Below are 14,331 nucleotides of genomic sequence, written 5' to 3' on the forward strand. Positions count from 1 at the left end.
TCCCTCAGCTGCTCCTCACAGAACTGGTGTTCCAGGCCCTTCACCAGCTTCATAGCCCTTCTCTGGACATGCTCCAGGGCCTCTGTCCTTCTGGGGGCCCAAAACTGAACACAGCATTTGAGGTGCGGCCTCAGCAGAGCTGAATACAGGGGGACAATCACCTCCCTGGTCCTGCTGGCTGCACTATTCCTGATACAAGCCAGGATGCTGTTGTCCTTCTTGGCCACCTGGGCACACTGCTGGCTTGTGTTCAGGGGAGCATTGACCAACACCCCCAGATCCTTCTCCTCTGCACAGCTTTCCAGCCACTCTGCCCAAGCCTGTAGCGGTGCATGGGGTTGTCGTGGCCAAAGTGCAGGACTTGGCACTTAGCCATGTTGAACCTCATCCCATTGGCCTCTGTCCATCAACCCAACCTGTCCAGGTCCCTCTGCAGGGTCTTCCTGCCCTCCAGCAGATCGACACTTCCCCCCAACTTGGTGTCATCTGCAAACGTCCTGAGGGTGCACTCAATTCCCTCATCCAAGTCATCCATAAAGATATTAAAGAGGATGGGCCCCAACACCAACCCCTGGGAACACCACTGGTGACTGGTCACCAGCTGCATTCCACTCCATTCACCACCACTCTCTGGGCCTGGCCATCCAGCCAGTTTTTAACCCAGCAAAGAGTGTCTCTGTCCGAGCCATGGGCTGCCAGCTTCTCCAGGAGAATACTGTGGGAGACCATGGCAAAGGCCTTGCTGAAGGTAGACTAGTCTAGGTAGACTACGTCAGCAGCTTTTCCCTCATGCACCAGGTGGGTCACCTGGTTATAGGAGTTGAGGTTGGTCAGGCAGGACTTGGCTTTCATGAACCCATGCTGACTGGGCCTGATCCCCCGGTGATCCCACATACACTGTGTGACTCCATTCAAGATGACCTAATCCATCACCTTTCCTGGCACCAAGGTCATGCTGACAGGCCTGTAGTTCCCTTGGTCCTCCTTATGACCCTTCTTATAGATGGGCATCACATTAGCAAGTCTCCAGTCATCTGGGGCCTCTGTGGATGACTGTGACTGCTGGTAGGTGATGGAAAGTGACCCAGCAATCGTATTTGCCAACTCCCTCAGCACCCTCAGCTGGATTCCATCTGGCCCCATGGACTTGTGACAGTCCAGGTGGAGCAGCAGGTCTCTGTTTCCACCTGAACTGTGGGGATTTCTTCTGTACCGCATCCCAGACTTCCAGGATAGGAGGCCAAGTAAGTACCCTGAGGATAAGTAAATGCTTTGGTGTTTGTAAGTCGGTGCTGATCAAAAGTAGGAATGAAGATTATTTATCTCTGTTCCAATTCCCTGGTATTCTGTGGGGATATAGAAAAAAGGTCTAAAAAGAAAAAAGTACTCAATTTGAAAAGACTGAAATTACATAATGTAGGTAATCTGTTATATCAAGTGCATCACAGAATCACAAGGTGGTTGAGTCTGGAAGGGGACCTTTGGGGGTCATCTGGGCCAACCTCCGCTACTCAAGCAGGGCCACCTAGTACAGGTTGCCTAGGAGCAAGCCCAGGCAGTTTTTGAAGATCTCTACGGAGGGAGACTCCACAGCCTCTGGGCAGTGTGTGCCAGTGCTCTGTCACTGTAAAGTGTTTCTTGATGTATAGACAGAAACTTCTGTGTTTCAGTCTGTGCCTGTTACCTCTTGTTCTGTCACTGAGCACCACTGAAAATAGCCTGGCTCCATCCTCAGTGTACCAATATTGATGAGATTTCCTCTGAGCCTTCTACAGGCTGAACAGTTCCAGCTCTCTCAGTATTTCTTCATATGAAAGATGGTTCAGTCCCTTCATCCTCACGACCCTTCACTGGACTCTGTCCAGTAGCTGTATCTCTCTTTGCACTTCTCCTTGCAGAACTTCATCAGGTTCCTGACAGTCCTTTGCTCTACGCTGTTGAGGTTCCTCTGCGTGGCAGCATGACCCTCTGACTTATCAGCCAGCCCTCCCAGTTTTGTGTCATCTGCAGACCTGCAGAGAGTGTATGTCACCCTATCATATGAGTCATGAGTGAATGTGTTATAAAGGACTGGACCCACTGCAGACCCCTGGGGTACACTGCTAGTTACTGGCTTCTGACTAGATTTTGTGCCACTGGTCCCGCCCTGTAGGCCCAGCTGTTTGGCCAATGTTATAAATTAAAAGTATAGTATATTATCAACGTAATATAATTTATATAGTGTGTGATAAGACATGATCTGAAGAGAAACCATAGTCAACTCTACTCTAGAACCATCGCATGCTGCTTTCTTCCGTACAATCTGAAGAGAACCCACAGAGTACTCTGTACTCTGTAACCAGTATGCTCTGGTTTCTTGTCAGATCGTATATATCATCTATTATATGTTACATAATCTATATTACATCGATAGTGTATTATTTATAATACTGATTGTATTGTATGGTTGTATATATAAAACAAAATTTTGCACATTCCAGTTTAAGACAACTGAAAGATGTACTTCATCTTTTCAGTTATATAAATTTAGTAGAATAATCTTTTTACCTAGCTACTGTGAGAAACAAAGTTGTGTTTTTACAGTAGAGATTTATTATTCTTTATTCAAAGGTAGTTGTGTAGTCATAATAAGGAGAAATGCTAATTAGATAAGTGGACAGTAGAAGGCGTCGCTGCTCCTAAATAAGGTAGAAGCTTGAGAAAAACAGGATGAGCAGTGTGAGAACAGTGAAACAAAGATCACAAGTTCTCAAAACATAAGAGAAATTAAAGGGTTGAAAAAAAAGAAAAATTGTACATATATGGTGTTGAGCATTGAGTAGCTTGTGAGCTTGTAGTACTCAGCCAATGAGGAAACAGGGAAGGTAGGTGATCAGGCGTCGGGTAATAGGGAATAAAAGGTTATGATTTGTTTACTAAAATGCACTCCCAATTGACAGGATGCCCGCCACTGCAATTGCGAATAAAATAAGCTTCACAGAAGATCCTGTCTGAAGAAAATTGAGATTTTTCTCAGACTACTAAAGCAGTAGCTGATTAGTTCTGAGACTAGAGGGTAAACTCCCTTCCTGTGCATGCACAGGAGTCATCTGAGACTGTCAAAGCATTCCTAGAAGACCGGGTTGAGATGTGGCTTCCTAACATCAATAATTGCTGGTATGAATGCTATTGTGCCTGGCCTCCCAGCAGGAGTTTTGTGAGCTTTGCTTCCATTTGTTTGTTTTCCTGAAACATGACTAGGAATTGCAACGAACACTGGAGTATAGGCTGAGTGCATGTCAATGAGGTTGCATGTTCACAATAAAATGTGCATGTTCCTTCAGCAGGCAGGTCATCAGCTATCATTGGAGTAGAATTGTCTTCTTTTGGTCTAGGAGGAAGTGGCAGCTATACTTGCTACAAGTGTGTTAGCTTTTCCAAATTTTTGACTATTAGAAAGATCCTAGAAGCTAATTTAAATCATAGTGGCACTATGAGAGGCTACAGAAAAGAGATTGTTGTATGCAAGGTAGCTGTTGATGCCAGCTTTTTCTTCTCTTGAAATACAATTGGGGTACATAAGCTGAGCAGAAGGATCAAGTTCCTGCTCTCATTGGTTAGGGAAACATCTGTAGCCGGTCAGCTAATACAAAGGGCAGGAGACTTTTTGGATTTTGTTGGTATAAGTAGGCAGAATCTATTTTATCCTGGGTTTTGTGATTTTACTCTTTGCATCTGTGCCATTCTAATTTTTTTGTAAAGAAGCATTTGAGTCAAAGCAACATAAGGGGGATGTTTAAGAAAAGTAGTCAATATTGAGGTGTTTTATTCCACAGGCATGGATACCTTAACAACAATCTTGGTCTTTTGTGTGAATGTTATTACTATGGGGATCTCCTGGAAAAATGTGATGAGACATTCCTCCTTGCATGCTGAAGGATAATGCAAAGTCTGAGCAGAAGGAATGTGTGAGTCATATCTCTTGCTAGCGTTAATCAGGAAAGACCTGACTCAGATTCCCCAGAATCTTGACCTTCTGTCAAGGGAGATGAAAAACAGCTGCCTTCTGAAGCTCGGAGCGGCTTTAATGCACTGGCTAACATGAAATAGTTGTGACTTGCAAAAGTTGGTAAGGAGCTCTCAGAGCATGGCATTACATGTACTTCATGTCTGGAGAGCCAGGGAATGTGATAGTTGAGAGCCTAAACAAGTTGAATGTAAAACACATTGCTACCACTGTGCCTTTGTGCAGGTCATCTCCAGTCATGACTTCCATCTCTGGCCTCGACGTCTGCATTTGCTGTTGGACACCTTTGACTTAATAGCTCAGAAGGACCTCCAAGCACTAATGCTATCAGCGTATTCTTTCTCTCTTCATGAAGAAACATAAACCTGACATTGGGCTCCAGAGGGGAGTTTTTCCACAGTTTTCCCAATTGACCCTTATGGTCTGCTGATGCTCCTGTACACAGCCTGTACAGTCATTCATGTTCTCTTTGTCTTTACTCATTCTCTCCTTTTTCTGTTCTGTAAACTCTTGCAGAGCACAGGCTGCCTCCCAAAAGTTACGTAACAGGTTCCTGAGGACTCTGTGAGTAATGGATTGGGATGTGCCATGTTAAAGTCAACATCTGCAGTCATTTTCTATCCGACCTGCATGCGTGCAGTTCTGTTGATGACCAGATACTGGCTTTAGTTAGTTCTAAGCTTGCACATGCTGTAACAGAGGAAAAGGTGTAGAGACTGGGCCCACTCATTCTAATAAAACTGTGGTTCTATCAATGTCTGGGTCTCAATGTATATCAGAGGAATACTTTACAAAATGATCTTAAGACCCCTGAATAAAGAGTTTCTTGAAGTGTTTTCTATATACTTCAATAAAACACATGTTCTAAATAGGCTTTGTGCAACATTTCAATGTTAGCAAAAAAAAAAAAAAAAAAAACCTTCTATTTATATACTAACAGGTACTGTAACTGCTTTTTTTCAAAGTGCAAATGGAAATATGGAAAACTCTGTATACCATAATTTCCAACAGGTCACTTGTGTGTGTATACAGTGTATCTGTGTCACTTGTGTGTGCTATAGGTGTATGCACAGTTACATATACAGCATACGCAGAATGGCTTCCTAAGCAGCAGTCCATGTTCTGCTCTGAGGTGCTTTGAGACAGGTTTAGTCTGTGCCCTTCAACCTCCCCTCATCTCTAACAATAAATGCAGTGCAAAGCTGGCCTTTTTCTGCAGCCCAAGATCCAGGAGAGACTTGTTCCAAATGAACTTGGAAGAACACGATTTAAAGGTGAAGTTATATGGATAAAAAAGCACAGATTTTTTGGTCATCTTCTCTCTGCTCAGACTGCTTGTTTGTATAAAGACTGTTTTGAAACCAACAAAAGGTGGAATTACGGAAAGCAGATGTATGCTTTAATTAAGCAATTGCTTTTTTCTTAGGTATCAATGATGTAAGTGTTGAAATAAAAAGTTTGTATGTTCTTCCCCATCTTACTTTTCTATATGTGTGTATATACATATATATAATTCTATTCCATTTCTTTTTCCTATTGTAATAGCTGTATTAGTTACAAAACCACACACAGTTACTATTTTGTAGAAATAAAGTATGGCGCTCTGGGAGAGGACAGCTCTCTGAATATTGCTATGCAAGCAGTCTGGATAGGTAAACATAACTATACTTGACCGTGTTATTAGAGTAAGATATTTTCTCCATATTTTGTTCCTTCTCAAGAATATGTGTGCTGCAGGAGCTTTTTTTTATGGATGGATATGACTTTACCTTAAATAGTTCCGTAGTTCTGCAGAATTCGTTACCTATGTGTGGGCAGCTCAGAGGTTAGCTCAGTTTCGTGGGATGATTTGGAAAGTGACGAGGCTTGCACTGCTGATATGAATGCCCCAACTTGCTAATAATATTTGATAGAGAAGGTTGGTACCAGGCATGCCTGTCTGCATGTGACAAACTTTGTAAATAAGGGAGTATTTTGAAGGAAGCTAGATTTTCTTCTTATCCCCCAGAGGAGAGGGGATTGGACCTTCCAAAATAGCATATCTGTCGTGTTTATGTAGATGTGGCTAGGGACTGCTCCTGTGTAGCTAGCTTGCCTGTGTTGTGTGTGTGTGCGCGTGCAGGGAACAGGATTGCAATTATTCTCTGTCATCCCAAGTGTTCCTTGTGCTGTTTTGTGTTTTATAGAAATCCATAACTGCTGTGATGGGGATAGGAATAAGAGAATTAAAATAACCTATATTGCCTTGAGAATAATATCAGCAGAGCAACTGCATGAGCCTTCTTGTCAACATCTGAAACCAGAGCAAGGGTTATCTCAGAAATCTGTAGAATGAAGTCTCTAAAAGTAATTTGGATACCTGAAGTGCTTGCTTTTTTTGACATGTTCTTGTAATATTGAAGGTGTTAAGTATCTTGTAACACTAATGCAGACTTCTGTTTCTTTCTCAGGATCTCTACAAATCTGCTTTCTTTTATTTTGAAGGCATCTTTTATAACGATAAAAGATATCCAGAGTGCAGAGATCTGAGCAGGTACAGTATTCATAGACATAGACTATGGAAAACCTTAAAGGACAGGAAATTTACTAAATTTTTATTATGATTTGTGGTGTTTTTAAGACTGGAATGGTTAGTGCGTAAATCTAGATTGGACTTTTCATTTCTACCCATATCACTTTTAAAAAGGAAAAATGCAGTTGTTTCTCACAAATTCTGTTTTGGTGTGTTGGAACACCATGAAAGGGGAAACATTGACAGCTGTCAGTCTGTACTGGCTTTTTCAGTGCCCTACTTAGTTGTGATGACCACCCAAGAGACTTGTCTGTGAGGTAGAAGATGGGTCAGAAGGACTGCAGGCTCAGCTGTGTGGGAATCAGTTGTTCTGCTCCATCTTGAAATTGTGCTGAATGCCTTCATGGTTAAACCAGAAAAGAGACTGTTAGGAAAATACATGCGAGACAGCATTCCCAAGAGTCTCGGGTATCTCTTATTTGGAGCTATAGATACCATTTAAGCTATACGCCGTTGTTTATTTTGAGGAAGTGGGGACTTGCTGACACATTAGGAGATGAAGCTGTTAGGATGGTATGGAAGAGCTTTGAGTTTGGACAGTATTCCTGTTGTGCCAAACTTGGTATTTGGTTTCAAAGAAATTAATTATTTTGCTGCTGCTTCTCTTTCTGTCCTTGAGCAACAGTGATTTTTATGGAAGAGTCTGTGATGCCATACACAGCTCATAGTGAATGTATGGCTTATAGTGAAATGCCGTGTATGTAGGAGTATACTGAAAATAATTGTAACAGTGACTGGTGCCCTTCCAATCCTAAATAGCTGTGCATCTGTCAGCTTTGTTTCTTCCAGGGGAAAAAATAATAATAAAAAAATCAAAAAAAGCTGAAACCAACAGCTTTAAAACAAAATTACAAACCAAAGGAACAAAAATGATGTTCTGGTGACCTGAATAATGGGAATGTTTTGGAAGTGTCAGGCTTCAAACGACCTGACCTGGATTGGGTGCCATCAGTAGTGTGCACTCTGACTAGACCTCCTCATGAAGCTACATTGCAGGTTCCCCAAAAAGTAAGGAAAAGAAGTATTCTTCCTTTCTGCATGTTTGCAGCTTATACCCTTGCCATGCTGATGACCTTTCTATTTTCAGAACAGTCATTGAGTGGTCAGAAGCCCATGACAGAGGCTATGGAAATCTTCAGTCTGTTAAAATGGAGGACTACACATTTAATGATTTGTCCCTCAAAATTGGCTTTCCATACCTTTTCTGCCACCAAGGGAACTGTGAGCACATCGTTATCATCACGGATATAAGGTAAGTTACTGCTGTTTGGGAATTGCCAGGCAATTAAAAGCAAGCCTTCAGTGGACAAACTTCAGACATTTAAGTGCTGAATATCTGTTAGACTAATTTGAAGATAATTCATGTGTCTTTCTGCAGGATTTATTTAAGACTATTCCATAAACCACCTTAGAAAGGAGAAAAGCAATCTCCCTTGGTATTTTTGTTTTGTTTTGTTTTTGTAATAGTTCTGCATAAAATGTTCTGCATAAAAAATCTGGTTTCTTATTAGCATGACATGACTTGTGGTATGGGAGGAATGGCACCCACAGTGAAAAGCCTTTTCTATGCAAAGCCATTGTGTGTCAAATTTACATAATAATTCTGGAGCACTGGGCAGCACACTGCAGACAGTAGCTCTGGCTACAGTCAACTAGACATGGTAGTTTAGACTTAGTGCCAGGCTGCAGGAACTGAAAAGGGGATGGAGGAATGGAAATAGTGGGGTAACATGGATGGGCAAAGCACAGAAGGAGAAGGTGACCATGGCTGTGAGGTGGCTACCACATCAGCAGTAGAACTGTTTTGTATGCTCTGCTCAATATATGACGGGTAGAGACAGCACTCCTCTGAGTGTCTGTAGATTATTTTTTCCTTCTAGAAGCCTGATATATCTGAGTATTGTTAATAAAGGATATCTCTCAGAGGAATAGAACCCAAAAAAGGGTCTGGATGTCACACGATGATGATGATCTCAGGGTTGTGAACCTCTGAATATTCTCCTAGTTATGCTTGTTAGTCTACATAGGAGGTATAAGCTTTAAACTGTAACTTACTGTGCATTATTTGCTTGAATGACTGAAGTAGATGGTCTGAATAATTCTGAGTTAGTAACACAAACTAAATTTACTTCTGATGATAAAATCCACAGATGGTGCAACGAGCAGTCTCATCTTAATACAGATGAAGACTTGGAGAAATGCTCAGCAGAAGTAAAGTCATAGTTTGTACTGGAATTGAAGTCCTGCATCCATGCTTATGTTCAGATCAGCTCCAGTGTGTCTGAGTCTTTATTGTATTTTGTGTATTTATTTATTTCCTTCAAGGCTTATTCATCATGATGATTGCCTGGACAGGAACCTCTATCCCTTGTTAATCAAGAAACACTGGTTATGTACCAGAAAATGCTTTGTATGCAAAATGTATACAGCCAGGTATGCTACATAATTTATCTTTTAAGGTGTCTTCTTAAACAAATCTTTATAGGTGTTTCTACTAACTTTCCCAAAAAAAGTAATAATAATCAGAGGTCTGTATGTTTTTAGTATACTATGTGAATAATCTCCATCCAAAAATCCGTAACTGTTCTGAGATTTTTATATTTATATAGGCAGATGTCCCTTGAAAAGGCTTCCTGCAGGTGTAGTCATTGGGAGGAGATGATTCAGGATGATGAAAGAATTGTAATGGTGCAGAGGTCAATTCTTTGGCTCAGGTTCTTTTGCAAACATACAGCTGGGCTCTTGATCAGTTGCGCTACTTTTGAGAATCTCAGTGCTGGGGGAGTACGATGCATTTTTACCTTATGACAAGAAATGTGAGAGATAAATTCCCTTACAGAGCTTTCGTTAAATCCAGCATTTAAGTAGAGGGAAGTATGGATCTGTCCGACTTCAAAGTAGTTAAGTTAAAATCTGGAGATTTTCAGAAGCAGATGGCATATAGCTCCCCCACAGATAAACTTCAGACCTCTACCTGAAAGCTCTGTACTGTGCTGGTGTACTTGAAGGAACTTCTTGTGATGCACAGATTTTCTTCAGATAAAAGAGCAAAACATGAACTTGCTACTGTAGTGTTCAGGGCTGTTTACTTAGACCTGAGAAAGCCTTTCAGTAGTCATAGTAGAAAGTTCTCTTAAGGAGTTCTGTGCACTAAACTCAGCTCCTTGGTTTTATAGACCTGAATGATTTCTTTACAAAAACACCTACTGCCTCCCTTATCCCCCTCCCCCCAAGCTTAAACTCGGCCCCAGTTTGACAGCAGAGCTGGGTTCTGCTACCTTGCTAGTTTGCAAGTTTCCAGGCAACTCTTAGAGTTTGCCTGGAATTAGGCAAAGAGCCAATTTTCCATCACGACAGGAGCCTCCTAGGGTTCCCAGCAGAGCCCCCAGAATGCCTTCACAAGTGGCTGTAATCTGTGAGGCCTTCGGCCAGAAGGAGGGGTGGAGCCGAAGGGTCAGTTTGGGGGAAAGGTGGGATAGGGAGGGCATTACCAGAGGTGATGTAAATGCATTAAATTAAAACCAGGATTAAGCACTAAGCTTAAGTGGGGAGATGCTAAACCATGGATGCCAGAGCTGCTTTGGCTGTCTGTCCTGTATGTTGTAATCTCTGCAGATAGCATCTTTAATCACCAGAGGCCTTGAGCTGTCAGGGCTACCATAAATTAATTGCTCAGTGACATGGCAGCCCTTCCTTGTGCTGGCAGCTGTGTTCATGTTAATTTTTGTGCTTGCTGGGGTGTGCAGCAGTCCTTCCTTGCCCTATCTGCATCACCCAGGCCTTTCTTGCAGACTTGTAAATGGATTTGGTTACTCCAAGAGCAGCTTGGGGTCAGTCGTGTGCATGCTCTGTATCAAGGTTTCTCACTGTAAGGTAAAACAGACTTATCTTTTACGACCTAAATGGCCAGAGGCTGGACAGAAGGTTCTTGACTCATTTTTTGTTGTTGTTGTGCACTGTACCAGCTCCAAAGGTCTGAGGGTTCCACAGGACATGCAGGGGCAGCAGTGTCAAGTATCAGCTGGGATTGATGCAGAGTAGGCAGAGGGGCTAGTTAGGAAATCGCTGTAGGCCTGGGATGGTAAACATGTAATATATGTAGTACCTGCTCAGTGTAACCGTACTGACGTTTGTTGATGCCATCCCCAGCTCTGAGTAAAACACTGAGATGTTTGTCGTGTGTTTGACTTGTGTGGAAAACACTTGTATTTTGTAACTTGCAGGTGGGTAACCAACAAAGACAGTCTGGCACCAGAGGATCCTTGTTTCTTCTGTGATGTTTGTTTTCGAATGCTCCACTATGATGCGGAAGGCAGTAAACTGGGGGAGTTTCTTGCATATCCTTATGTCGATCCCGGGATTTTCAACTAAAACTTGCATGAATCAGTGGACTACATCGATGAATCTGTTGCTCTAGCTGCTAAAACCACCAAACAACTTTAATGTTGAGCGTACTGTAGGATTTTTGGTTAAACTTTTAATGCCTCTGAGGAGGAAGGAGCTCTCTGCACTTGAAATCTTTTTGGTATATATACCTTTACATCCACAGAGATAAGTTAGCATGGAAAAATATGCTCAGGTGTGTATTTTAATACAGTACATTTTTAATATACTTTTACTACAGTACAGTATTTTGGAGATATACTCTCAAAATCTGGATGTTTCGAAGAGAGAATACCCTGAGAATGCCCGTGTAAAAGCTGCTAGGGTTTTTGTTTGGGAAATCCTTTGCATCCAAGGCTCTGTTAACGTCAAAGGATGACAAGATGGTCTTTGGGCATCTAACCTGGAAAACTGGCAGTTGTCATCCCTGAACAAGGCTGGATGCGATGGTGCGATGAATTTGCTGGGAGGAGAATGCTTCCCAGGAGACAGCTCGTAGTGCTGGTTATCTTCTAGGTCTTCCCATGAAAAAGTGGGTGCTTGTATCAGTAAACTCCTGCTGTCCTTGCATGTTGACTCCGAGGGCTTATTCTGTGAAGAGCAAGCCACATTTTGCCAACTACTGAACTGTAGTCTGCCTTTCAAATAACTTGATTAACTATGTTTACAGTGTATGTAGTTGTAAATGTTCAAAATCAGTGTTTGTTGTAAACTTTTCTATATTTTTGTTGTTTCTGTTAAAATGTGAGCAATTCGTACTTACAAGTCTTGTTAAATTGAAACTCTGCTTGCCAAGGCAGAATATACCTACCTAGTGTCTGGCTTTTTAATTTTTTAATCTGGAATTCAGGGGATTTCAGTGGAGATCTGGCTGTTTAGGAAAGCTAGTAAAGTAACTGCTTTTCTTTTGAAAGCTTCAGCCAGTTCCTAGAAAAATCTACTTCTGGTTGGTGTAAAAGACTGCCTACTCTGATAACCTGCATACAGTAATGTACTGGATGAACTGAACTGCTGTTCTGATCCTATGGCCTGAATTATGCATATTCTTGATTATCTTAGAAGCCTTGAAACTCCATCACACAGATACCTGACAGCTTTCCAGTGGCGCACGAGTTTGTGTGACTGTAAACCGGTGGTTTTTTAGGACCAAAAAAAGGACGTGACTCTTTTTTTTGTTGTGTAAGTCAGCCCACTGTTGGCCTGATCATTTTTAAAATGGAGCAGTGACCCTAGCCCTTCTGCCAGGTGTTGGGAAGTGTGATGGTTTGATAGTTCTCTTACGCTGCAGGAATCTGCGGAAGAGGAACTGCCCTGCCTTCAACAACTGCCACAAGTCAAACTGTTAGGGCACGACTGCTTTGCAGTCCTGTAACAGCTGATTTGAAATCCCCTGCAATACACTCCTGGCTGCAACTTCTGTATCTTTTTCCTCATCTTCATCTTCTCCCCAACCCTGTCCTCTGTCAGCTGCCTCCTGATAACGTGGGCTTCCCAGTCCTCTTCAGTATTGGAGCTGAGATCACATAGCTTTAGAAATTATATCAGCTGCCTATTGCTTAGTTCTTTGATTTCTTACTATGGCAAATTTTAAGGAGGCAATCTGTAAGTTTTTGTGCATGTGTAATCTTAATTTGTTTTTCTGTTTTGCTTTTCTTTAGCAGTAGTGTGGTGGTGTCGCACTGATGGGCAGCAAAGCTACACCACCCTGCTCTCACAGCCTGCTCCACCAGGGGCCTCTCCACGGGCTGCTGTTGTATTTTTTGTTTTTTTCCCCTTTCCTGAGTATGTTACCACAGAGGCACAGATTGCTCACTGGCTCGACTCTGGCCAGCAGCAGGTCCCTTTTGGAGCCAGCTGGAGCTGGCTCTTACCAGGCAGGCAGCTTCTGGACTCTTCTTGCACCACAGCATGTATTTTTATTTTACTTATTAAAAAAAAAAAAAATAGGGTGAAGAGAATTATGTGAATTTATTCTTTCATTAAACTAATTCTGCCTCAGTATAATTGTTTTCCACCTAACCTATTTACCTGCTTTCCAAATTGGTTCCAAATTTTGTAACCAATTGGTCAAATTGGTTACAAAAGCTGTTTTCTTGGCAGGTTAAGAAGTTTTGTTAGGGCCAGTCCCATACTGCTGATAAGGAACGAGAAGCTGGCCACAGTCTGGGTGCAAGAAGCGAGGGCATCTGTGCAGAACCAAATGGAGAACTGATAGTAGAAGCTACAGTATGGTGTGTATGTTGCAGTATGGTGGTGGTCCTATTTGATATTCAGTTTCATCTTAAATGACAAAATGAAATGGTTACAATAAATCATAGTTTTTAAAGATACTTTTTAATTCCCAGGTGCTGTCACAGGACAGCTGGTTCTGACCTTAATTTAATGTTTGTGAGTGATTCCTCTGAGTGAAATCCAACATCAGACCCAGCTGCCTATTCATAATTAAATTCCTATGACACCAGCTGGATAGCTGTGTTTTGGCTAATTATTAACTGATCTTAGAATGTAAGTGATCACAACTTCAAAGTAGGTTTATTTCACAATGAAAAATGAGAAAATAATTATTTGTAATAATCCTGTCTATGTGTTTGTTTTTTATATATTTTTTAAAAGCAAGACAATCAGTTTGTTTCTTACAAATCCCTTATTGTGATAAATTGGGTGTAAGGGTATGGATGGAATTTGAGTATGTTTTGAATTAAATTCAAATGAAAATTTAATAGTCCTGCCTGCTGACATGTGGACACTTATGCCTGCACTTACCAGCAAAAAGGCTAGAGAATTAAAAACTGCAGTTGAGACCAGGCATGACTGTGTATTAATAGCATTAAAGATTAGTAAAAGGCTCTTAGAATGATCTCTCTTTTTATCCACCCTTTTTAAACCTTTTTTTAAAATCTGTTTGCATAGACAAATTTTTATCTTAAGGGGAAAATACAGAAAAGTTTCTTCTTTAACTTCACAGTGCATTTCAGACTTAAAAACATGGAGTCACCACACTCGGAAATACTAAGCTAGAAAACATTCCTAAATAAAAGGCATTAATCTGAATTTCTGTTTGCCTTTTTGCTTTTTTCTTTTTAAAGACTTAGTGATTCACAGTGTAAACCTTTACACCTCACTTGAAACTTCCAAGAGGTCTTGGAGGTTCTCTCCTAAAGTTTTTGCTTCGCTAGTGAGGTGACAACATGGGATACTGTCCTCATGTTGAGGATGGGAAAGGTTCCTCTTATTTTCCTGTGGGTGTGAAGTACAGAAGCAAACTGCAATGCATGTAGACAGTGTCCCTGTCCAGTGCTAGCAGGGTGCTTGTAACACCATCGCAGTGGCCCCCGGCGCGCCTGGAAGAACAAGCAACTCAACGTGGCTG

The 14,331-nt window shown here is 41.7% G+C and overlaps 1 protein-coding gene across 5 annotated transcripts in view; it reads left to right on the plus strand.

Annotated features, from left to right (window-relative positions):
* SNAPC3 (small nuclear RNA activating complex polypeptide 3) overlaps window positions 1-14,331 on the plus strand; it is a 51,678-nt gene that overhangs the window by 11,117 nt on the left and 26,230 nt on the right. For 2 of the 5 annotated variants that reach the window (XR_004746398.1, XM_035310904.1), the window contains exons 6-8: window positions 6,457-6,539; window positions 7,666-7,830; window positions 8,904-9,011. Coding sequence is in view for 4 of the 5 variants with exons in the window: in XM_035310904.1 (XP_035166795.1) it covers window positions 6,457-6,539; window positions 7,666-7,830; window positions 8,904-9,011 (356 nt within the window). In the remaining variant the exon portion in view is untranslated. Of the gene's footprint in view, window positions 1-6,456; window positions 6,540-7,665; window positions 7,831-8,903; window positions 9,012-10,315; window positions 10,766-10,801; window positions 14,013-14,331 lie in introns of those variants that run through there. The other 3 variants (XM_035310901.1, XM_035310902.1, XM_035310905.1) reach the window with 3 other exon arrangements.

Source organism: Oxyura jamaicensis, chromosome Z (genome assembly GCF_011077185.1).
Source record: "Oxyura jamaicensis isolate SHBP4307 breed ruddy duck chromosome Z, BPBGC_Ojam_1.0, whole genome shotgun sequence".
Lineage (NCBI taxonomy): Eukaryota > Metazoa > Chordata > Aves > Anseriformes > Anatidae > Oxyura > Oxyura jamaicensis.